At 47.8% G+C, this 25,233-nt stretch overlaps 1 protein-coding gene across 2 annotated transcripts in view; it reads left to right on the forward strand.

The window, feature by feature from the left end:
* Positions 1–15: 15 nt before the first annotated feature.
* The window catches only part of HDLBP (high density lipoprotein binding protein), a 39,080-nt gene continuing 13,862 nt past the window's right edge, over positions 16–25,233 (forward strand). Inside the window, exons 1-10 of one of the 2 annotated variants that reach the window (XM_030226880.2) lie at positions 16–153; positions 18,097–18,164; positions 18,704–18,816; positions 19,691–19,845; positions 20,322–20,537; positions 22,146–22,352; positions 22,800–23,015; positions 23,827–24,033; positions 24,220–24,327; positions 24,858–24,962. In XM_030226880.2, the coding sequence (XP_030082740.1) occupies positions 18,741–18,816; positions 19,691–19,845; positions 20,322–20,537; positions 22,146–22,352; positions 22,800–23,015; positions 23,827–24,033; positions 24,220–24,327; positions 24,858–24,962 (1,290 nt within the window). In that variant the 5' untranslated portion in view covers positions 16–153; positions 18,097–18,164; positions 18,704–18,740. Of the gene's footprint in view, positions 154–13,809; positions 13,946–18,096; positions 18,165–18,703; positions 18,817–19,690; positions 19,846–20,321; positions 20,538–22,145; positions 22,353–22,799; positions 23,016–23,826; positions 24,034–24,219; positions 24,328–24,857; positions 24,963–25,233 lie in introns of those variants that run through there. The other variant, XM_009089308.4, reaches the window with a different exon arrangement.

Below are 25,233 nucleotides of genomic sequence, written 5' to 3' on the forward strand. Positions count from 1 at the left end.
GCACGCGCGCGCCCCATCCCCATAGCAACCCGCTGGGACGGGGCGGGGCCGCCCGCATGTTGTAGGTCACGCACATCCCCTCTGCTGTACCAAGATGGCGGCCGGGCCGTCGGCCTCGTACCCAGCATAGGCTTCGCTGCGGGCCGACTAGAGGTAACGCCGGGCCCGGCGCGGGAGGGCGGGGGCGGGAGAGCCTCAGGTGAGCGGAAGGAAGGCGCGGGCCCGGCGCCGCGTCCGGACGCCTTCCGTCGCCTGCAGCAAGATGGCGGCAGCGGCGAGAAGGGCGGCGGGCGGGATGTGCAGCGAGTGCCCGGCCCCGCTCTATGGTCGCGGCCGCTGCCATTGGCGCAGCGCGGGCCACGTGCCGCCCGCGCACCCCGCACCGAGCCGGGGCGCGGGGCCGCCCCAGGGCCCCGCTCCGCCGCCCCGGGGCCCCGCTCCTCCGGCCGCGCCGCCTCGGCGGCGGGGAGCGCTGCGGGGCCGCCCGCGAGCGGACAAAAGCCATGAGTCATGTCCCGCTCCCTTCCCCTGCGGCGCATCGGCCGGGGCTGGGACCGCGCCGCGCTGAGGGAGCGGTCGCCTTCCCCCCGCCTTCGGCTGGCGGAGGGTCCTGCCCTGTGCCCCCGAGCCCGGACGGCTGCGGGCTCTCCAAGGGCAGTAGTCTCCGTTCCCGCTGGTCCCGAAGGCTGAGGCTGCGCCGCGGGCCGCGGTGGGGGAGGGTTTTGGCCTCACCTGTGCCACTGCAGGTAGCGTCAGCCGCCTCTGTGCATCATAGCAGGCGAAATTCAGCCTCAGCTGACCTGCTCTCTATGCCTGCAGTGTGGTTTTATTTCGGGTTATTTATAGACCGGGATGATCCAGCAGCCCTGAAGAGGGTTAAGCACGGGGCACTGATGATTCTTGAGCTATAGCTGAAATGGCACATGATAAATAGCGTTTCCCCAAACAGTAGGGGAGATTTCGTAACTGGCAAGAATAATTTCTTCCAGTGAAAGACAAGGTGCAGGAGAGGAGATTGTGCTGGGAATGTTGGTAATATAGAGATCAGTTAACTTGTGAGATGAGACAAGGGCTTTGAATTCGCTAGAATTTGAAACATCCTCAGTTCTGTGCCTGTGAAGTTAAGATTAGTGACATTCAGTCCCAAGGTGTTTGAAAGAGTAATTTCTTGTCTTATCCTGTTGTGTAATTGCAGAGAAAAATCTGCACACTCATGTGCTGCATTGCTTTATCACATCTGTTCAGTAAGGTAGGTGAGGAATCTGCCTGGTGATTTAGTCTCCATTTTTCCTACTGGTTCTATTCTGGCAACTGTTAGAAGACAATAAATAGTAGATTTATGTTGGTTTTTTTTTTTTTCCCTCAAACCTGCATTGGAAGTGGTGTTTCATGTATTGTTTCATATGTGGGCTGGGCATCCCTCTCTGTGGTAAAGGAACAAAAATCAGAGGTGAAGCAGGAAAGGAAGCAATAACCTCATGTGTGGCTGTGTATCTGCTAAAGCTCTGTCTCTCTAACCCTTTGCCTGTTTAAATTCAATCAGTTAAAAAAAAAAAAAACAGTATTCCTTTTTGTACATGGATTTCATAAAGCATGGCCGAAATCATAGGCAGAGCCATCCACAGCAAAAACACACAACCTTTTTCAGTATAGTTTTACAAGGATCAGAATGACAGGCACAGGAAGAGCTCTTGCTAGATACAAAACAGTAAATGGTGGTATGTGATTGCAGGGTGGCAGAGGTAGTGTCACAGCCAGCCTGAGCTTTGCCGCTGCTGCAAAGTTAGTCCAGATCATTCCCAAAGGACAGTTTTTCAAGTACCTTCTATAAGAAACACTTAAAGAATTCTCCAGTTTTTTTTATGTAGATCATTCTGGTGTGTCCACAGCTGGTAGTGTGATACACACTCCTGTCTCCTCCTCTGTTACAAGATAAGCTGATTTTTTCTGTTGGCTTCTTTTTCATCTCTCCCAATTTTGCCTGATAGGGTGAAAAAGTTGACATATCTTCTTAGGATATTGAGTGTTATGGACCCTTCTTTTTCATTAGTTTCACTTACCTAGACTGGGATGATGAGGGATGTTTCCCCTTGAATTAGAAGTGGATTATAATGTTGTTGTTGGTTGTTGCACAGCTTAATGGTATCAATAGTAACTTGATTTTGGTAGGTTAGGGGTGGTTATTCTTATCAAGTAGCTGGTCTTTTCCCACTTAACATTAGGGTACCTCTGAAGGTAGTATGGTCTTTTAGAAGAGAGCTTTGTAACCTTGGGCTTTCCATAGCTGTTATCTGAGTGGGAGCCATCCCAGACAAGGCAAACTGCACAGTTTGCACCTTTTTGATGAAAATTGGGATGTTTCACTGGTTACAGTATTTCAGGTGATACTGCCTTTTCCAAAGCATACCATTCTCTTTGTGTATAGAAGCTTGTTAAGCTGGTACAAATGCATACAAATGAAAATTTGGGTAATTCCTCCAATCACACCTCAATCAGATGGTCAGAGTGGTCAGCAGTGGCACTGGGACCAGTCCAGAGCATTCACACTGAATGCAGGTGTGTGGTTAGAATCATAGGATCATTTAGGATGGAAAAGACCTCCAACATCATCAAGTCCAACCCTTCACCCAGCACTGCTGTGTTCACCACTGACCCATTCCCACATCCATACATCTCAAACCCATCCAGGGATGGTGGCTGATGGGCAGCCTGTGCTGCTTCCCAATATCCCATCTAAACCTTCCCTTATGAGTGAATGGTTCACTTACCATAACTGGGAGGGCTTTGTCAATTCAAAGATGGGTTTGTGTAGAGTATCATATTTATATGAAAATGTTTCTCTTTGAAAAAAACTCACTCAACAATGGTTCAATTTTGTTTGGTATTCAAGAATTTGCAGAAGGAAATCCTCAGGCCTGTATTGTGCAGAGCTAATAAAATAAACCTTAGAGTGAAATAATGAGACTGGCAAGTGTTGCCATGGGTGTTTTGAACCCTTAGGGGAATGTTGTTACAGTCTTGAGAAAGATCTACAGAGTGTAGGGGTGGCTTCCCCATCCCTGGAAATGTTTAAGGCTAGGTTGGACAGGACTTGGAGCAGCCTGGCCTAGTGCAAGGTTCCCATCCATGACATGGGGTGGAATTGGATGATGGTTAAGGTCCCTTCCAACCCAAACCAGTCTGTGATTCTGGGATTCTGTGCAGCACTGAAGCAGTTGCAACAGGGTTTTTAAAGCAGGCTGAGAAAGGTGTGTTCACCCAGGAGGTAACAAGTTTGACTTGTCCAGGAGCACAGTGCTGAGAGGCCCAGGGCCTGCAGAACTTCTGCAGCATGTGTCTGTGCAGAAATTAAGTAGGTGTTATTGTATTAAAATATGAAAACAGATAAAGAAGAGACAGGAAAATAAAACCCAGCTGCGGGATAAAGTCTCTGTTCCTCTTCCTAATTACCCTACCTTTGAAAGCAGAATGCTATTGTGTAGCTTGTTGGGCTTTGCTCATGTTTTTTTATTTTACTTATTGTTTTTTCTAGGCCTTTGGTCTAGAAGCTGTTCCTGCAGGGTCTGTGATGTTTATTGAGGCCTGTGAGACTGCATTTGGAGTGGAAGGGAGGGCTCTGGCCTCTTGGGGAAGGGATTGCAGAGGACTCGGGGCACCTGGAGGTGGTTTCTGGCCTCCAGGTGTTCATGCTAGACTGGTGATTAAGTCAAGAATCTAGGGCTTGTTTCAAGAGCTCTTTGCATTTTAGAAATTCCTAGGTTTAGAAGAACAATTTTGGGTTACTAGCTTATCCTGGCTGTGGAATTAGATCTGAGCGATTTGTATTTATATTTATATTTGTATTTATTTGCCCTTTAGCTTTAAAAGAAAGCAGATTTTTAGGATACAGTCTATTAAAATCTTGTGATTTGCATTCCCATCGTAAATGATAAATCTTGAATACCTAATGACTCTAGTGATTTTTTTCCACATCTTCCTTCTGTGAATTCATGTCGGCCCTTAGCTCTCATGGTGTGACTTCAGTGGGAGGAAATCAGAAAGTCAGGTTGGAAAAAGTTGTATCAATAAATGGGGAGGAAAAGTTCTACCAAAGCAAGAGGAAAAACTGAGTTGCCAAAGGATTTAAGGTTTTAATTGCAACAAGGAGGCGTAATCAGGCTGTGATTAGTGTTCTTTGTTTCATAAAAAAGGTGTATTAAAGCTGAAACAGTTAATTTGTCTTTCATTCAGGTGATCTGTGGTGTTTCTACTACACAAGGTCTGATATTTTCCCAGCAGTCTTGCAGAAGTTCAGGAATCACTTCTGGCAGCTGCTATATAATAGAGATACTTTGATCCTGCTGCTAGACTTCACTTGTCTCTCACAACTGGTTCTATGTTGTTGAATCTTGAATCTCTCAAGCTTCCATGATACCTACTAATATTTTACAACTTATTTCTAGATGTATTAGTGTGTGAGAACCTTTAGTACACGTAAGCACTCCTGTGGGTGCAGAGGGCTGACCTTGGCCACAGCTGCCTGGCCTGGGGGAGCTGGCTGTGTTGCTGAGGCAGCAAGGGAAGCATGTCACTCTTTTGTGAGGAGCAGGGGTTGGAGCAAGGAGTTAGGTCCAGCTAGAGGCACAAAAGAGGCACTTGCAAAGCAGCAGGCAGAAAAAATCTGGGAGAAACCTGAGAGAAAAGATAGACCACAGAAGGCTCATCTAGAGGACATCATAAAGAGTTTAACTTCAGTGGAAAAACAGCCCTAGAAGAAGGGAAGGGATTGGTTCAGTAGCTGCAAGACACACAGAAATGGTGACTCACAGGAAAAGTTTTGCCTTTGAGAGGATTGAATAGCAGAGGCATATTTATATGACCTCCTTTAAATGATGCTATTTAATTTAATTGTGAAATAAAATTGGTTTACTTGTTGACGTAGAATGGAAGTAGTACCAGATTCTCTTAAACTCCACAGCACAGTGTCTGGAGCTGTTTTCCAGCAACAGTTTTGCTGTTTTACTGGCAATTTTTCAGTGATGAGAGAATCACTTGGGAAAAGTTTGGGGATGGAACAGATATATTTATTTAGCATTGATGAAAGAAAAGAGACACACCCATCCCTCCACCCTGAATAAAAGACCCCAACAACAAAAAAAACTCAAATCTGGAAACAAAACAAAACCAAAAAACAGAATTCTATAAGGAACTTGCTTATAAATGTATGTCAGTGTGATTCTGGTAAAAGTATCCACACATATATAACTCATGTGTGTGCCACATCTTTTACCTGCAAGAGAAATACCTGTGAAGGAAAGTTTCTGGGACTCCTCATATCATGGTAATTGATACTTGTGTGCTCTGAATTCAGCAACATCCCAGCAAATAACTGGATTTTAAGGAGGAAAGACTTGGAACCCTTTGTGTTATGACTATTACAGTCCTGTTTGGAGGAGGCAGGACCTAGCCTTCTCTCTGTGTGATAGTTACTTGTTGAGATCTCTCTCAAAGCCCATGAGGTGCTGTCTGAGCCCAGGTCACATGTCAGGATTCTGGTTTTAAAGGAAGGTAACTGGTATCATATCTCCCAGTAAATGCCATGAGGCAGGTATAGCTGACTGTCACAAAGGTAACCTCTGGCATGTTTTTCATCAGGGATTGGATAACAAATAATCTTTTTACGTCATTCAGATTTCAGGCTTGGTTCCAGGAATTGGCACACAGCATGGGCATCACTCTGTCCCTTTTCCCCACCCATGCTGGTTTTGGTTGACTAGTATTTCAAAGGTTTTACTGCAAGTTGCTGTAAAAATCTGCAGAGGCTTTTTTTCAGTGGAACGCTGACTGCCTTGATGGCCATTGCTGGATTCAGGTGGTACCACCTGCTGTGGCATCACTTTCTAGTTCTCTTCTGTTTTTTTGTAGTCCTGTGTTTTTGTCTATCCCTGCATTTGTGGCACTGGGAATTGAACTGGATATTTCACAAAATAAACTGGATATTTGCCAAAGATGAGTGACAAACAAAGCCAAGGGCGGGCTGTGTGGCCAGAAAAGGGACTTCAGGCATGGGATGGGTACGTGGGCTGAGTTAGGAAAAAGGAAGAGAGTAAGAGACAGAATTAACATTTCCCCACTGGCAGGAAAAAGGCAAAGCCAGGGAAAGCCACTTTCTGGGAGGAGGCCAGGAATGATTGCAGTGGACTTGTTACTTCTTGCTCCAGAATTTGGGGGACATTTTTGTGTCTCCAGTGGGCACTGGAGATGGTGTGGACTGCCTGACTTCTCCTGTCTTTCTGAAAGAGGAGAGCAGGGGTCTGCTGTTTGTACAGCAGGCCCCAGCAGTTTCCATTGCTCAGGAGAAAGTAAGTTTGCTGTTATCTCTGTGCCAGTGATAAAGTTGAGTATAAACCTGTGCTGGAGCAGTTGAAAGGAAAGCTGAAAAGAACAACTGCAAGAGCAGGCAGGGTGAGAGTGGGAATGGGAATGTATTATGGTTGACCTGCTAGTGCATATGCCTTTGTTTTCAAAGTGAATGCTTCAGCAGTTGGTGCAGTGTGCTGGGATTTAGGTGTTTGGTCTTACAGGAGCCTTGGAATGGCTGGAGAATAGCAAGTTGTAGGTATATGACTGTTGTTTAAAAGTAGAGCTGGTTATGTAGCATTGAAGAAGCTTAAAAGTGATGGTTTAACTCTTGTTCTTATAAATGGTTTCATTAAATTAAAATCCTGAGTAGATGGCTCTGTTGCTTGCAGCATAGGTGTGGGTAAAATGAGAGCAAGCAGTGAGTATTTACAGAGGGCTAGAAGTTCTTGCAAATTTAGGAAACCTTACCCCTCTATTTTATTTGAAAACTCATCTTGCTCAGGACACCATTCCAAGTGGGTGGAGGACTGAGCAGCATGAGGTATCAAAACAAAAAAATTGTACCCAAAATGGTTCATGTCCTGTCCCAGTTCAGCCCAAAGATGAGCAGGGTAGAACTGGGAATGATTCAGTTATGAAAAGGGGTTTTAACTGTAAAATAATATTATTTGTAACAATTAGGGGGAATAGTTTTACTCTGAGTTCTCCCTAGCTGTCTTTCTCTCCTTTCATAGCAGGCTTAGAGTGGCCTTGCAAATTTGGAAGGGAAGACTGTCTGGGTTTTTCACTGTCAGTTTAGATCACTGTGATGTAATTCTGTCTAACACATGAAGAGCCTTTTGCTTGGCCTAGTAGAGATTAGGAATTAGTGCTTGTCTGTGGATATGCTGAGCCCCTGTTGCATGTGCTATGAATAGGACAAAGGGAAGGCAGTGCTTAAATAGTGAGGGTCCGAGCATTGCTTTTCCAAAGTGGCAGTAGGAATCAGATATTTACTTTTATGCTTTTTCAGATGAATTGTTGCCAAACTAAAGGTGGGTTTTTTTCATTTTTAAATAGTTCTGTCCTGCTCCAAACAAAGCACCACCCTCCCTGCAAGTTTCAGGCTTTTATTCTTTCAAGTGTTTTGTTTGTCACAATAATGCTGACTTTCTGGGTTGTAATTTCAAGCTGCTTATTGCAACTGAAAGATAGAAATAAAGAAAAATAAAATTTACAGAATTAGAGAGTCTCGTGAAGCCATGTGACTTGGGAAACTGGAATTCAGGGCAAAACATACCAGAGCACATAGAAGTTTATAAAAATGGAGCTCTGGCATTCTCTTCTCTTCGTTATCCAATAAACATTATGAACTGAGGAATCTTTAAAATCTTTCAAGGAGCCTTGAACAACTTTGCTGAGGTTTTTTTATATAATATGTCAAATCAAAGTAGCTAAGCAAGATTAAAAAGAACTGGAACCCAAAGAGAGTGGACAAAACCAAATGTCTATTTACATTTTTGCTTAAGTTGCAATTTTTCTGCTCCTGCCCTGAAAAGTGGCACTGGGGAGGTCTCATTTAGTTTGCCACTGTTCTTTTTTCTTTTCTTTATTTTGTGTATGTATTTATCCAATTAATATGAAAAGAAGTGGTTGTTGTTGTTGTCTTTATAAACTGCTGTAAGCAAATACTTTGATTCTGCCCTGCAAAATATCAGTTTAAGATTACCTGGAGGAGGGTCTTAGTGGGCCTGGTGACAGGTTTGAGCTCAGGGACGTAGCTGACTTCACATTTTCTAAGTATAGGACAGCTAATGTGGAAAGAGGTAAGTTTAGGGCTTGCAAATTCCTTGCCTTTTCAAGCTGGTGATGTAGAGTGGATGAGAGCTGCTGGCAGCATTTCTTTAAAAAAAATTGCCACGTGTTCATTTTATATTGCAGTGGCCAATGGAGAGCGATCAGGAGACACTGAAAGGTAAACAAAAGAACTTGAACCCAGTAGCCAAGGGAGAGCAAAGTGAAAGTTTCCATTTGAAGAACAGAAAAAAAATAGTGCATGCTTTGTTCTGCAGTATCTCCAAAATCCTCATTTCTTGGGTAGCTGGGATATTAGCAGGCTTTGGAAATCACCTCTCAGCTCGCTGATTGGGGAAGATTTTTGTTCTTCTGCAGTGTAGAATGGCAAGCAGTGCTGCAGCACCACTCTGAAAGCACCTGGGAGTGATAAGCATGCAGTGTGGTGGTAATTTAAACTAAAAAGCAAGTTCAGATCAGCATAAAAAGGCAACATTGAAATTCTAACTGCAAGTAAGAAACCTTTTTTACTGTAACGATAGTCAGGTATTGGAATAGGTTGCCCAGAAAGTTTGTGCAGCTAAGAAGGTTTTCAAGACCTAAGTGAGGAAAGCCATGAATGCCCTGGTCTGACCCTGCTTTGAGCAGGCCCCAGAGTCTCTGACCTCCATGAGTTGCCAGATATTCTGAATTTCTGTGATTTCTGTGCTGTTCCCACTTTCCAGGCAATATATTTGGAATCTTTGTTTTCTGAATCGCTTTTTCCATTTTGAGTCAAAACAGTGTTTTGCTTTACTGTGAAACTGAAAGATACTGTATTTTACTTTATCCCTCCTGTTTATTCCTCATGAAAATGTTTATTGGCTCCCCAAGGCCAGGAATCTGAAATTTGCTTCTACTCCTTAGCAACTTCTTGAAAGCCACGTTTATGTTAAATCAGATTTCTCTCACAGTGCAAGTGGAAGGGCAGACACAGATTGGTCCTCTGCAGCTTCCTTCTGCTTTGCTTTTGAATTGATTTTATTAAACTGTCCATTGATTTTTTTTTTTATTTTATTTTATTTATTTTTTCTTCCTCATCTCTGAAAAGGCATTTGTTTTGTCACAGCACCTGCCATCCAAGGGTCACAGCATTCTGGACAACTTGAAATGAAATCACAAGTCCACAGAGAAAATCAAGATGCTCTGTGTGTGTATGCACAGCCAGGGCAACCAAGAGAATTTTCCTGGTCAGTTGACCAAATCTGCAGCAAATCTAAGAGCAGAGCTTGAGTCTCTTTACTGTTTTTTTTTTTTCCATTAAATCTCATTTTCTCTGTGTCCCTGTGTAAAGCCAGCAGCTTTTCCTCCCTCTGCAGTCAGAAGGCCTGATGCTCCTTGTTCACTCTAGAACTCTGTCACACCAGTAAGTTGCTCCTGTTCTTCCTACCTATTCTGCATGCCCCTTGTTATAGAGCACCCTGTGATAGCCTAGGAAGGGCAGTGTATATATTCTTTGCTAGCTGATGGTTGCATGATTTTATTGTCAGAGTGCCCATGAAATAAGTCTTTAAAAGACCCATATTTGCCTGAGAGCCCTGCCGAGGTTTGTCATTTTCCTTCAATATCCAGGCTGCTCTTCTGTTCCTGCAAGAGCATTGCCCTCAATAAACAATGTAGGTTACCGGGAGAAAGGCAAATGGTGTTGCACCCACCTGGGACCCTCTCTTTTATACCACAGATCCTGTGTGAGACAAACACACACAGGATCTTCCTTCCACTACCCTCTCTTCACAGTATCATAAGTGGTTGGAGCTGGGATTAGTGTCTAGCCTTGGGTAGACTTTTCTCTTTCTACCTATAATTCTACCTATAATTGGGTATTTACAGTGGGCCTCTGAAGATGGTGGAGCTGCATTAAGTACAGCCAAGGGGTAGAATTTAACCTACAGAATCTTTTCTTCCCAGCACTGATGTGTGAATGGGGAAGATAGGGGTCTGATTTGCACATCCCTGAAACTTTTCTTCCTCGTGGTAAATAAGTAAAAACTAGTCTCAAAGTCAGAGACATAATCAATGTGGGCTCATGTTCAGTCATTTCTTATGAGAAAACTTTTTTTTATTCTCTTAGCAGAACTATCTGTATAGTTTGACTCCTAACTTCAGTTGAACAGAGATTTTCTGTAGAAATGCAAATGTTCTGTTGGAAGATCCCCTGGTGAGCCACAGCGATAGCTGTGGAGCTGAGACACGTATCCTGCGTTGGCTGGGAACCTCAGTACTCTCTGCCATACAAATGCCCTGCATCCTGAATCCTCTTTTGCTTGCTTTTTCTAGTGTGATGCAAAGTATACCCCCAACCCTTTTCTCTTAATGCCACTGGCAAGGCATGTGCTGAAATGGATGCTTTCAGGGGGTAGCTCTTTTGTGGTGTTCTCTGACTTGAGGGTGTGGGATAAGCACCCAGAGTACAAAAAGGGTGCTTATTTGTACTGTTTTAGAAATCTGGAGTTATATTTAACAGGAAATAAAATCACAGCACACACTCTTTGGAACATACTTGGGTTGCTTTCCAAATAAGGCTTTTGGTTTCTGGCAGGAAAAATAGGGCTCTGTTATAACAACAGAAAATACGAATAGGCTAGAAGAAATGCTTTGCAAAATCCCAGCTCAGCCGAGGGTAGATGTGCCAGGAAAGACCAGCCTTTTTGCTCCAGTAGTTTAAGGTGCACTTTCCTTTCCCTTCCCCAGGAGCTCTGGGGTGAAGTGATCATGGAAAGCTTCTTAATTCCTCAACCTTGCCTTCACATGGGTGAACACATGTTCCAAAAAAAACAAGCCCCAAACCAGTTCTGTGTTACTTTTATCTCTCAGTGTGTTTGATGTTTTTGCTGGTCCCGTTCCTGTCCTCCCTCAGACTGGTGATTTGAGCTGCCAGTCTGATAAGCCATGGAAACTACATACTGCCCAATCCTTTACCCTTTCTGCCCCTCTTTGGTGCTCTCTTTGGGAGGATTATTTTTCCTTTATTCTAACTAGTCAAGAAATTTGGGCCTATTGTAATGCTGCCAAAATACAGGTTGCTTAGGGGAGCGTGGTAAGTTAGTGTTTGTCAAGGGGTTGGGTAGCTTCTTCTGTCTCCATTACCCTATGCTACCAAAAATTCCTGCACCTGGCTTGTAGAGTAGCCATTTTACACACATCTCCATGACAATTGTATTTTTAATTTTTTTTTTAATGGGATATTGCATTTTTGGGCCAGTAAGTAGACAGAACAGACCTGAAGCAAACCCATCTCTGCCCAGACTCCATAGCCTCATTGAAGAAAAGGTATGGGATGGAACACGAATGGTTGATGTGCTAGTGGGAGCAGGAGGTTGAAATAAGCCTCCTGGCACCCTCTAAATGTGTTTTTGTCCATGCAGAGTATATTGCACTTAAGCTCTTACTGAATGTGGGAGGAAAGGTGAGCTCTTCCCCCCATACACACACCTCTTTCCCTGTGGAAGATCTTCCTCTAAGGAGAACAGCCTGTGACACATTTCCTTCAGCAGAAATCATTATTTGAGGGTGGCACACAGTGAGGTGCTCCAGGCCTTCCAGTAGCTTCTGGGACTAGCAGACTTCCCTCCCACCACTTGCAACTACAAATAAAGGAAGAGCAACAGGCAGAGGAGGATTGCCTCTTAAGCAGACCTGGAGAGGTAGCTGTGAGTGAAGCTAAAAATCCATAATGATCTGGCAATCCGTGGCTGCAGCAGCACTGTATAGAGAAAGCAGGAGAGAGCCATGCTGTTATCCCAGAGGCACAAGGTGGCATGTCCCCACAGAGGGCCCCTGCTAAACCAGATAATGAAGTGGAGTTAAGGACGATGATGTTGGTGCCTTGGGGTGATGCTGTAGGCTGGAGGTTGTGATGCTTCTCTGGTTCCCTGGCACAGGGGATCGTGGTACTTGCTCATGTTGGAGTTAATTGGAAGTTGGAGTGTTGAGAGGAGCTTTGCACTGGGGAGATAAACACGAGGGAGCAAAAGCATCTGAAAAGCATCCTGCACCTTAAATAGGGTCTGAGTTCCAAATTGCAACACCCTGCAGTGCAGCGGCTGCCCAGAGTCTGGAGGTGCTGGGGTTTGCCCTGGTCCCTGGAGCTCTGCTTTTGCATGAACCACCGAATGCCTTGGTAGGCAGCAGCCTGCTTAGGGGGGGCCTTAGGGGTGCTGGTGGCATCCACAGCCCAGGTGGTTTGTGTCAGAGCAGCCAGAGCCAGCTCCTGCAGCAGATGTGACGTGGCAGCAGTGGTCACTGCCTTTCTGTGGAGAACCCCGTGCCTAGGCTGGGGGAGGAGATCACAGAGGTGCCTGGCCATGGTGTCAGTTCTTGATGACTGTTCTCTGTTCAGCAGACTTCCGGATTTCACCCACAAGTGTATCTTTATTTATAGTTATAAATTGTTTGTGTCAGAAAATTCAAGCGTTTTCATGATGTCCTCACAGTCTTAAGATAAAAAGAGGAGAAATGGAGAAATCTACTCTTGTTTACTAATAAGTAATAATTTTACTAAAGGCTGAATACCATCCATGTTTCCATAAATACAGTGCATGAAATGTCTAAAATTTACTGCATGTACTCAAAAGCAGTTAACCCAAAGACCTCAGATTTTTGTGGTCAGAGCTCCACAGAGCAGCTTTCGTTTGGTTTGCTAGGATCTGGGAGTGCTCTCACTCAAGGTGGGAATGAGAAAACCAGTCACTAAGTGTAAGTTGTGTATTATGAGAAAGATTAATGCCGTGTAGGAAAATGAGCTAATGCAAAAATCCGTTCAAATTGGATGTATTTTTACAGTGATGGGAATGTGACAGGGTTTTTTCCTTGGTTCCCTGAGGGTGCAGAGCTAATAATTAAAAACATCTATTTGCACAAAGTAATAAACATCCTCTATGCAGGATGGTATTGTGCTTGCTGGCTTGCCTTTCCCCTCCTTCACTCTTCCCTATTTCCAAATTAGAGGCAGGAATAAGAAGAGGGGTACTTTTTATTTCCCCCCAACTTTTCTGGGGGATAGTGGATGTGTTGTGGTTTTGGGGGTTTTCTATGGTTTTGTTTCTTTTTTTTTTTTTTTTTTTTTTCTCGTACTCTTACCTTGCCCCTTCTGCCTGCCTGCAGCCTCACTTCGGGTAGCTGCTGCTCTGATACAGTGTATGCAGGAGGAGGTGGATCAAGGGGGGCCTCTTGGGGCTGGGGCCTCGCTGTCCCTCTCCACTCGCGGGACCTGGCAGGAGCCCCAGCTCTTCGCTCTCTTCTCTAAGCCGTGGTTTTCAGGCTGATCAGAGCCCTCATGAGCCACTGCTCACTAACCCTGCGTGAAACCAGGGGTAATCCTGAGCTCTGGGGCCGTCGCGGGGCTAGGTAAGAGCCCGCGGGCGGTTCGGTGCTACAGCAACCCCAGCCCCCTCTGCCGCTCGGCTGCGGTCGGGCGGTGCGTTCCGCGGTGAATCCGCAGGAAAGGTGCAAAGGGCCTGTACCGCGGATATCAGCCGGGGAGCCGGCGACAGCGCGGTGCCGAGGGCGCAGAGCGGGAGGTAGCCACCCGCGATTCGCTTCCCTGGCCGTGCGGGAGTAGGGCCGCCAGCAGAGCCGCAGGCTCCCGGGCCGCTCGGCCGCAGCGGGGCGTCCCCGGCGGCGCAGGGCACGCGTGGCGGGCCGGCCCCGCCGGCAAGGGGCATGTCCCGCTGACGTGCGGGCCGGGGATTGGCAGCGGCCCGGCCTATATAGGCGGCGGGGCGGGCGCCGCGCTGTTCTCCCAGGAGCGCTCCGTTTCTCCAGAAGGGCGGGCGAGCGGGCACCGGCCGGAGTGAGTCACGGGGGACGGGGGGCGGCCCCTCCGCCGCGGCCACGGCGCCGACGTGGAGGCTGGCGGGGAGGCCCGGCCCGGCCCGAGGCGGCCTTGCATCCTCCCCAGGGCACCGACGTGTCGGCGCTGCCTGGAAAGTCCGTGCTAACTTCCCGCCGGCCGGGCCGGGCAGGGCAAAGTCCGGCGAGGGAGGGCATCCGGCGGCGGGAGGTGGGGAAAAGTCTGGCCCCGCGGCGCGGCCTCGGACGGCGGTGGCATGGCTGTGCCGGCCGGCAGCAGCTGCCGCCTATGGCCGGCGAGTGGGGCTGGGCCGATGGGGAGGCCGGGCCCCGCGGCTGTCTGGGGAGGGGGCGGCCGGGCCGAGGCGCGGCGTGGATCCCGTCGTTGGTGGGAGAGGGTTAGTGGCGCAGACCGAGGCGGCTCCGTGCCCTTCCCGGCCGTCTTAGGGTTTGATTCTGATAGAAGCCAAAGCGGCCGGAGGCGAGCGCTCGTCTAGTGTTGGTCAGCCCGCGGAGCGCCGGCGGCGGGCAGCCCAGCCTGCCGCGGGGCCCAGCGCTCCGCTCCTGCCGTGGCTACAGAAGGACGAGCGCCCTGGCCACCATCGGTGGGGGGAGGTGCCAGCGCCGGACCCGGAGCTGGCCGTGCCCGCCGCCCTGCCCTCCACCAGCACCGTTCCGGCGGCCGCTGAGCCGCGCGAGGCTGTCACTGGGCCCCGCGGGAGCTCCTGCCCCCCGCTCGCCTGATGCGGCCGCCCCCGGCCTGCAACCCACAGGGCTGCGGCGGGCTGGGGCTACCGGAGCTGGGGCTGCAGCTGCCCCGTGGCACTGGCCGCGCCCCGACCCCGTTCCCGTACGGTCCTGGTACGCTGGGCGCGCCCCCGCCGCCCCCTCCCGCTCGGCCCCGCGGGGGGCGCGGTGACAGCGGGGCCCGCCGGGCCCTTTAAGGGCCCCGCCCCGCCCCGCCGCCCCGCCCCCGGTGCCGCCAGTGCTGAGGTGGCGCTGGCGGCGCCGCCCGCCCGGCAGGGCCCGCGGGGCCTGGCGGCTCCCCCGCCCCTCGGCCGGGCACGGCGGGGCCGAGCGGACAGACGGCCCCGTGCCCCTGCCCCGGGGTCACGGTGGCGGTGCGGGCCTGGGTAGGCTCTGGGTGCAGACAGCCCCGCGCGGGAGACAGCCCCGGCTCTGCCCCTCTCCCAGCCCCGCTCAGAGGCGCCATCTCTGCCTGCCCCACCGGGCCGGCCAGCAGGACGCGGCCGGGTGCACGTCCTCGGTGGCGGGGCCGCCACAGGGCTCCTCCTGTCCGGGGCCAGACGCGGTGGCGGGGCCGGCGCTAGTGGAAGAGTAAACATGGGGGATGGGTCAGGGCTGCCCGCGGCCAGGGCTGCGGTCGTGTTGCACTCTATGATGCATTAAGTCGGGAATCGCTACGAAGGGAGACTGCGTTCTGCCACACAGCAGCTGTCTGTCGGCGTGATTCCCTCAAAACTAGGGGGCCTGGGCCTCCAGTTTCGGAGGGAGCCCGCCGGTTTTCAGAAAGCAAGTATTTTCATCGGTGTCCACTCATCAACCAGGAGGTTGGCCTGTCATGTGTGAACGTTTGACAGAGGACAGTGCCTACCGCAACCAGCCCAGCCCTGTTGCTGTGTGTGGTTCTCACTGCACTGCATTAACAAAGTAATAGTGTTTTTACTAAGTATACTTTTAAATAACATGTAACTGACATTTCCATCCACAAGAGCTGACTGTGTTGGCAGTGTAACTCATGACTTTGCCTTTGTTTCTTTTCATACAAATGTTTCCCGTGTGATTAGGTCTGGCCATTGCTGAAGGTTATTTTTAGGATGTTTCTCTTTATTCGAGAATTCGTCCTCTTTATTGAAGTGTGCTCTAGACTTCTGTAACTTTATTTGGTGCACAAGGCCAGCGCTACAGGTAGTGTATCAACCAGGCAGTTTGAAACCTGTTGACCCAGTCAGCTCCATGCTGGCATGACGTAGCTGTAACCTTAGTTTCAAAACCTAAGTGGGAAGCCAAGGAGGTGTAAGATCCAAATGCAGTGCTTGAACTGCTGGTTTTGATGTTACATTTAAAATACCATTCTAATGGTTGCCTCTGGTTTTGGCCAGAGATGAATCCCTGAGGCCTACAATATACCAGATGCTTGGAATTGCTGGAGATGAGGAGTATTTGTTCTTAGCTTCTTGTATGGGTGACGAAGCAGAAATTCATATGGATAAATGCTGCCCTTTGATTTTGCATTGAATGTCTGCTCTCTAAGGTGGAGGCTGCAAGGAGGATCTTTGCAGCTGGTGTGTACACAGTGAAACCAGCAGCTGTGCCTTGAGGTTGAGTCTTTCAAGTAGGTGCTATATTGGGTGTCATTCCCTTATTTCTTAGCCTTACCCTCCTCCACTAAGGAGGAAAATATGTGCAAGATCAGCCAGGTGGTGTTTTCTGGAGAAATGAGAGTTATAAGTGCATCTCTGCCTTTAGCAAGGTTCTGGCCAGAGCTTGACAGCTGTTTGTGATGTCTAGCATGCTTCTCCCTCCTGCCTTCATTTGGAGCTTGCCACAAGGTGGTGGCACCCTCCTTAGTAACCCAAGGGGCTGGAGGAGCTGCCACAGAGTCTGCAAGCCTTGGTGAGATAGTCTGGAACAGGTGCCATGGCAGTAACTTGCTTTCCTTGGATCTGCAGCAGCTTGAGCAGCACAGGCATGTAGCATGGACACGTAACCATGTCTTACACTGTGGTGTAACCCTGGACAGCAAGAAGATTTCTTCAAGATCAGGTTGCTAGCCACCCTTTTTGTACACAGCAAATGCCTTGCAGAGATCTGCATTGCTGCAGCAGCTGTACTTCAGCAGCATGACTGGCTGTCCCAGTACCTGCTGCCTCATTCCTGGATTAATTGCAGCATTAGCTCTATTGCTCTGACAGCACAGTTTGTGCTGCCTTCTGCCTGTTAAACGCATGTTGAGGTAGGGGAAAACAGTGGCCTTGGCTGAGGTGCAGATCAGGCCTGTATGACTCTGTTGCATCACAGTTTTCTCTGTTCTTCCCTCCGTTCCTTCTGCCATCATCAGCCTCCCTTACTGCGTCACAGCTCTAGCATAAAATGAGACAACCCATCAGCAACACCGTTTTTAGGAGTGAGCCTGGTTTTGGAGCCTTTTCTAACATATTGGAATGTCAGAGATGGCAACTGTCACTTTTCTGAAAAGCAATCAAGCTGTACAGAAGATGGTCCAAGCAGCACTGCAGGGTGTGTGTGGGAGAGGAGCCTCTTGTCCCATGAGCAGGCAGAGGCACTGGGTTTTTAGGAGAGTGCAAGCTCTGCAGAAGCACACAGAACAGCTCTGGGGGACTTTGGGTGTGGATATTGTACAACTGACAGTGTGTGTACTGTACTGACTTTTGCTTTTTCACTTGTATTCCTAAGCATTTTTTCAATAAATCTGCAGATCCAGGTTCAGGAGATGGAAATCCTTTCCCAGCAGTGTATTTTTCTTCCTGGTTCTGCCTTTTGTACACATTTAAAATAGTCCATGTAAACCAGTGTAAATTCTCTTCTTCAAACTTTCAGATTTAGGCCTCGAGACAGAATTTAGTGCTTGGTGCATGATCTTATTGCAATAAAAACTGCAGAGCTGGACTGCCCAGCAGTTGAGTGTAGAGAGCCCTGAGTGTTTGCCTTAGTTTGTGAGGATGTCTGTGTTGATTCACCCAAGCTCCACTGAACTACATTCCTAACTTGTGACTGATGGCAGTGTTGTTGGCAGGTTTTCAGGTTGTTAGTCTCTTCTGACTAGAGAAGGTCTTGCTTGCAACCCTGAAATTTCATGGTTTGAACATCTGCTATTAATTGAGTATATTTTTGCTTGGTATTGGATGTCTCCTCTTGTAGTCAATGTGGTGAAAGAGTAACTACTCCAGACTTCCTGCTGTGAAGTTGGAGTAGATAGTGGCATACCTAGTAAAATCTAACAGGTGTCATGTGTGGGGAGATGCAGCTGGGTATGAGAGTGTTTTGGATAAGGTGCAGCTTTGAAAGCTACAGGCAGCACTCTGTTGGAAGTCACAGTAAGAGGGATATCATGTTTTCTGTTGTCTTGGACCTAATTTATTTATTTTAATTAATTTTTTTTCTCTACAGCAAAAGCTGGCAGGCTGACAAACAGGCAGCTTACAGGACGGACTCTCTGGCTACTGACCATTTAGCTGGTAAGTTCTTATTCTGGGGAGCCAAAGATCTTGCTGTTGCTGAGCTTGCTAGTCAGAGTGGCTTTCTGAGTGTCTCCCTAAAGTCAGGCACCTAAATAAGTTTCTCATGAAGAGGAAACAGCTTCCTTGGTCCTTTCTCTTTTATCTCTAGGGGTACATGATGGTCTTGGACTGACTGTCCAGACATTCACATACTCACGTAAAAATTGCACACCATTAATAATTAATAGATTAATGAGACTGTACTTTAAGTTAATCAGAGTATGCTTTAAAAATTTGTGGTGTCCCCCTTTCCAGTGACCTTCTTAGGTTACACATCCTCTGCCTTGTTAGGTAAGAGCTCTGGTTTTGGTGACCACCAATCCCCCCAAAATTCCTGTCTGTTTTAACAAGGAAATCAGGCAGCCAATGGGCCTTGGGGGTGTTTTTCAAGAGGGAGACTGGAAGAGTGCTCAGTAACATATACTTTGTCTTCCTGGACTGACTTTGTTCACCCTGGCTGGTGTTGGTAATACTGCTGCCACTTCCATCTCTTCCAGTGGCATACCCGGATTGTGTGTGGGTGGGAAGTCGACAATGAGCTCTGTGGCAGTTTTGACCCAGGAGAGCTTTGCTGAACACCGCAGCGGCCTGGCCCAGCAGCAAGTGAAAGGTGAGTGCCTGTGATGTGCCTCTAGATCCAGACTGCACAGACCTCTTACCTAAGCTCACTCCATGTGTCTGGTTCCCCAAAAGTGTGCATTTCCCTTTCCTAAATTAGTGTTTTGCCAGACTAGCTTTCCTCCCCCAGCAGCACAGTGGTGGTGCTGCACAATGCAGGGCTGTGAGGAGATGGGCCTGAACACTTCAGAGAGTTCTGGCTAGCAGTGCTCTCAGCCCTGGGATGAGGCACATGCAAGAGTGGAGTGCTGAGCTGCACGAGAGCCTCATGGATCAGTGTGCTGGGCTGTCATTTGCACCCTTTGCTCAGCCAAGTGCTGGGGGTGGTCACTAACCATACAAACTGACTCTGTGGTGGGCTTTGGCATCCATTCCCAGCTGTGAGCTGCCCCGTTTGGTATGGCCCAGTGCACAAGTGAGTCAAACATAATGTACAGGCATACAGGTTTTCCCTAGACTTTGCCCTAACTATAGTCCTTCTCTGCCTTTTCCCTGAGCTTATGTTTGTCTTATCCCCTTCTGACCTGTACCCTTTGGTCCTTTCACTTCTTTCAGCTCAGCCTGTTTTCCCCTAATTGAACTCCTCTTGACAGAGTTGGCAATAAGGTGCTTTTCACTCCCTGCACCCCCTGTGCCAGCTCAGACAAGGCTGGTGGTTTGTGGCATCCACTGCAGTCTGTGCAATGCTGATGTCAGTCGTGCTCCAGACTTGGCAGCCCCATAGGCATAGTTGTAATAGGATTAATAGCAAGGCACAAGCCATTTGCTCTCCCTTGTTAGTGGTGCCTAATTACAATTGCACTGCCTGTGAACAGGGGGATTTCTGCAGGGAAAGTGACTCATTTGCCCTATTTGCTTTACTCCAGTTACAGCTTTAAACTCTGAAGAAGAGAATGATCCTCCAACCTACAAGGAAGCCTTCCCTCCACTCCCTGAGAAAGCACCATGTCTGGAAGCTGCCCAGGAACCTGCTGGTCCCTGGAGCAAAATTCGACCAATAAAGGCTTCTGTTATCACTCAGGTTGGTGGGAGTGGATGTCTTATCTCCTGTCTTTTCCCCACTCCCCAAAGTAGGTGAAGTGAAGCATTCCCTGAAGTATGAAATCCTTGGTATTTCAGCCTCTTTGTTGTATTTTACCCTGGAACTGCAGCTGAGAGCTAGGACTGCTCTGGAGTGTAGGGGAGGGATCTGTTGGAAAACTGTCCAGAAGGAGCTCTGCATCCCTGTTCCACAAATAGCTGAAGCAGGCCCAGAGGGAGGATTGCAGAATTCCTGTAGTGAGTGCTAATCCCCCTTTAGGAAGAGTCCTAGTGTGGGGCAGACTGACTGCTGAAGTGCTCCTGCACTTCCCTGGGCACAGCTGGTTGATGTGCTGCACAAACCTGGGAGGTCAGCTTGCCATGAATGTCCTGTATAGCCTTGAGAGAGAGAGGAACTGTCAGGCAAAAGCACACTGACAGCTTGCTGTGCTCTTTTTTGTGTCTGTGGCTGAGCAGGTGTTCCATGTGCCGCTGGAGGAGAGGAAATACAAGGACATGAATCAGTTTGGAGAAGGGGAGCAGGCCAAGATCTGCCTTGACATCATGCAGAAGACAGGAGCTCACCTGGAGCTGTCTCTGGCAAAGGACCAGGGCCTTTCCATCATGGTCTCTGGCAAGCTGGAAGCAGTCATGAAGGCTCGGAAGGAAATTGTTGCTCGGCTGCAGACTCAGGTGAGGGCAGCTAACTGTTTCTCACTTGATTCTTGCTCTTCCCCAAGACTCCTGAATGCTTTGAGACCCTTGGGTGTGTGTGCTTATAAGCCAAAGAGGTGTTATTAGATGACTAATTCAGCTTTGCCATATATTTTCAAAGCATACAGTTGGCAATTTGGAATGGAAATGAGGCTTAAAATAGGGTTCAAAGCTAATTACAGGCCATGGTGTTGCATGAAGGGTGGAGTCTTCAACCTGTGACTTTGTGCTGAGGTGCTGGTGCTGGCAGGGTTCAGGCCCCTCACGCAAAATTCATAGTGTGTGAGAACAGAATGGTGCTTTCTCTGAAGTCTTTCAGAGAAGAATGTGGAGGGATGGGAGAAAGAAAAGTAGAGAAGAGGGAGTTCTGCCAAATGCTGGAAGTTTCAGATTGGGGTTTTGAGTTGTGTAACTTGAGCCCCATTGGTAAGTAATTACAGACTCCTTGTTTCAGTTGCTTCTCCTTTCAGTCCTCTGCATTTTGATTTCTTACTTTTAGGTTCTTGAGTTCATTATCAAAATTGTATTTCTCGTTAAGATTCATCATAGCCAGGTGTCATGGTTTGTTTTAAAGTGTGATGTCCAAGGTAGTTAATGCAGTAGTTAATACCATGTCTGCTCAGTGCTGTTCAGCCCATGTGTCATACCCTGCCAGAGGGACAAAAAAGGGACAAACTCTACATAATGTGCATGTGAAAAAATAGTTTAGGTTGTACTACCACAGATTCATGCCCCACTGTCCTCAAATATCTCTCCTACTTGGCCCCAGGTCTGAAAGGTGTGTCTGTATTGCAACTTCTCCTAGACTTGGCTGGCATCAGTATGTCAACAGGAAGTTGAAGAGTCACACCAAGTGATCTGATTTTATTTGATTTATTTCTTTTTCCATTGTAGCTTGAATTGTAAGTATCGAGTTAGTTAATAGTTGCATATTCACTGGGATAAGAGCATAGCAGCTATCCTAAGCTCTCAATAAAAACTTATTGAGAAGGTTAGAAGTCAAGAATCCCTGTTACAAGCCAGCCCTTTAATGCTAGATTGAGAAAAGTTCTGGAGACCCCTCTTTTTCAAGAGAAAAGCAGTCCCTGAAGCAATGTGTGCTGCTTTGAAGACACCTTAGCACTCAGTAATGGTAAACATAGTTGAGCTGTCTGCCTGCTGGAATAAGTTTCTGGTGTTGAATTTCAGTTTCCTAGGAGTCAGGCTATGTCTTCTTCTCTGTAGCCTTGGCAGCAGATATCAGAGTTCAGATAAACTCTACCCCAGAGCTGTCATCCCAGTTGTTCTCTGGTGCTGAGAGACTGTGAGACAGTGGAGCATAGACACCTCCTCATCTGTGCCTGAAGGCTTTTGCTTGTTCAGAGTGTTGGTCCTGGGAAAACAGAAGGTTTTTTAGGGAATAGTGGGGTTTAGACTCCTGGAATACAGGCACTTTAAATCAGCTCCTCTGGCAGAGTATCAGTCTTGTGCTAGATGGATGTGCTAGAAGACATTGTGTTTTCTCCTGAGTTGTAGCACTAAGCAGCCCCGAAAAGCTTTCCCTGTACAGGCAGGGGCTCTCATAGGTGCTTGGCCTTTGTATTGCAGGCTTCAGCGACAGTTGCCATCCCCAAGGAGCACCACCGCTTTGTCATTGGAAAGAATGGTGAGAAGCTGCAGGACCTGGAGCTCAAAACTGCAACCAAGATCCAGATCCCCCGCCCAGATGACCCCAGCAACCAGATCAAGATCACTGGCACTAAGGAAGGGATTGAAAAGGCCCGACACGAGATCTTGCTTATCTCTGCTGAGCAGGTACTTCAGTCCTGTGATATCTCTCATGTTGTTATCTGAACGGCCATTTTGGTTCTCCATGGTATATTAGATGTTTGTAGCCACCATGGCCACAGCCAGTGCTAACACTGTTAGTCTGAACAGAGATGTATACCATTCCACTGGCTGTCTGAGCACTGTTTCCAGGTTCTGCACCTTCTGCTTGTCCCTTTTGTCTGTCTCTGAAGTCAGATAAGCACTTTTCATATTTTGAAGTGAACCATAGTAGATGCCAGCTGAGATAAGACAGGAGATTAGAGGCAAAAATCATAAATTGGGAACAGCTGTGTTTGGGGATGGAGCCTGCAAACTGGAAAAGGTGCTTGGGCTAGGGTGTCAAGCAAGACAGCACTGGGTATTCAGCTGTATGTGGCAGAGATGGTAATATCACCAGAAGTTTCCACTGAGGGCTGTTCTGGATTTTTGTAGGATAAGCGTGCTGTGGAACGGCTGGATGTGGAGAAGGTGTACCATCCCTTCATTGCTGGCCCTTACAACAAGCTGGTGAGCGAGCTCATGCAGGAGACAGGGACACGCATCAACATTCCCCCGCCCAGCGTCAACAAGACAGAGATAGTCTTCACAGGGGAGAAGGAACAGCTGGCCCAGGCTGTGGCTCGTGTTAAGAAGATCTATGAGGAGAAGGTATGGATGGTCCCTAGAGCTTCCCATCTTCCCCCGACCTGCTCACAGCCCCTCTTCCCTTCTTGTTCTACTTCTGTACGTCCCTCAGTTGCATACTCCTTGTGTCAGCTCTTGCTCAGCAGCCCTTGCAGTACATGGACCTGGGTCTTACCATTTCCTTGCTCAGCAGTGTGGGACTTGGGGTGATTCTGCTGGGGAGGTGACAGATCTCCTGCTTTTTTGTGTAATGGAAATTAGCAGACCACAAAGCTCTCTGGGTGCGTGTTTTCACAGGTGCTGCAAAGGAAGGAGGGAAGTGTGAAGGCTACAGTGTGGCCAACTGACAGTATCAAAATTGTTACATCAGTAGAAGTTGCTAAAAAGTAAATTTCACTTCAGTTTATTTTCCATTGCTAGCGACACTGTGAATATCCTTGTTGTGGGTTGTTAGTCTGTTTTTCCTCATGGTTACATCTGCATTTGTACCAGCCTGAATTTCAACACAGATAATCAGCTTATAGGTGACGTTGCGTTACAGCACTGCCTGGGGACAGCTGGGCATTGTGCAAGAGCAGGGGTGTGTATGTGGTCTCTTCCATGTAGTGTCCCAGGGAGCTTAAACAGAATTTTTCTATTTCACCTGTCAATTTTTGAGACTAGGGCTTTCTGTAGGCAGGTCCCAAAGATGCTAGGGTACTGCAGAACTCCTGTGCTCACCGTTGCTTTGATCTTTCCTGGGTGCTGAGCTTCACTGCATCTTGTGTCTCTTCCTTTCACTTTTGTCCTTCCCTGCTCCCTTGTGATTGATGCTCCAGTGCCTCTGCTCCTACAGAAAAAGAAGACTACTACCATCGCTGTGGAGGTGAAGAAGTCCCAGCACAAGTATGTCATCGGCCCCAAGGGTAATTCCCTGCAGGAGATCTTGGAGAAAACTGGAGTCTCTGTCGAGATCCCACCCACTGACAGCAGCTCGGAGACGGTGATACTGCGAGGCGAGCCTGAAAAGCTTGGGCAAGCATTGACTGAAGTCTATGCAAAGGTATTGACTGGATGGGCTACACAAAGATACATCCCTGGGCACTGACTGGTGGAAGGGGGTGGTCTCTGTCAGGCTGTCAGAGATGCAGCTTAGAACTTAACAATGAGGGTGCAGCATGGGAATTGGAAATGAATTTTTGTGAAGGCATCTTTCAGTCTGTCCATCAACAGCTTCTCTGTCTCTCAGGCCAACAGTTTTACCGTCTCCTCGGTCTCAGCCCCCTCTTGGCTTCATCGTTTCATCATTGGAAAGAAAGGACAAAACCTGGCCAAAATAACTCAGCAGATGCCAAAGGTATGGATGAACTATTAGCTTAGCACCAGTTGAAGTAGAATGTGGTTTAATCCAGCTCACTCTTTGTAGAGAGAGAAACGTATTCTTGTATGGATAAAACCAGGGAGGAAATGACACAGATCTTATCATATTTAGGGGAACTACCAGATTCTACTGCCTCAAACACTTCCCATCCTATGCTACTTTTAAGCATTGAGTCCTTCAAAGAATGCTTTATGTGCTAGTATTTGGAGAATTGATGTAGTAGGAGACCTGGAAATGCTAAGTTCAATGAGACTTCTCCCTTGTGAGTTAGACAGTATCTGGAGAAAGGCTAGGTGAGGAACTTCTCCAAAGCCCTTGCAGACTCCAGGACAGCACCAAAACCTTGTGCTCTAGACTCCAATATGGCCAAAATTGTAGGTTGCCTTCTTCAGAAATCATGTGTACCCTTACTGGCAGGGATTGATGGTGTAGGCCTGACTGACAGCATTGACCTGGTTTGTGTCCTGGAAAATTCTTATTCTGGTTTCCTTGCCTTGTGTCGCAAGGTTCACATCGAATTCACTGAAGGAGAAGACAAAATCACTTTGGAAGGACCTACAGAAGATGTGAATGTGGCTCAGGAGCAGATTGAAGTCATGGTTAAGGATCTGGTAAGTTGCTGGTGCTAGTTCTAGTGTATAAGAAGAAAGTGGGGAAAGGTGGGGGAACAGAACAGAGATGAAGTGTAGCTTATGTCTGTTGGTACCTTCACAGGCTTAACAGAACTTGCAGAAGGCAAGTTGTGTGGCAGGTGAACAAAAACCTTGGTTATGAAGCTTTTCTTAAAAAATCATGAGCACATTTTTAGTCTTTTGATACAGAGAAGGAAAGATTCGCTTTCAGTCACAGCTGGAGAAGCATTTAAGTCTCTTTGAATGTTTC

Source organism: Serinus canaria, chromosome 9 (genome assembly GCF_022539315.1).
Source record: "Serinus canaria isolate serCan28SL12 chromosome 9, serCan2020, whole genome shotgun sequence".
NCBI classification, from domain to species: Eukaryota; Metazoa; Chordata; class Aves; order Passeriformes; family Fringillidae; genus Serinus; species Serinus canaria.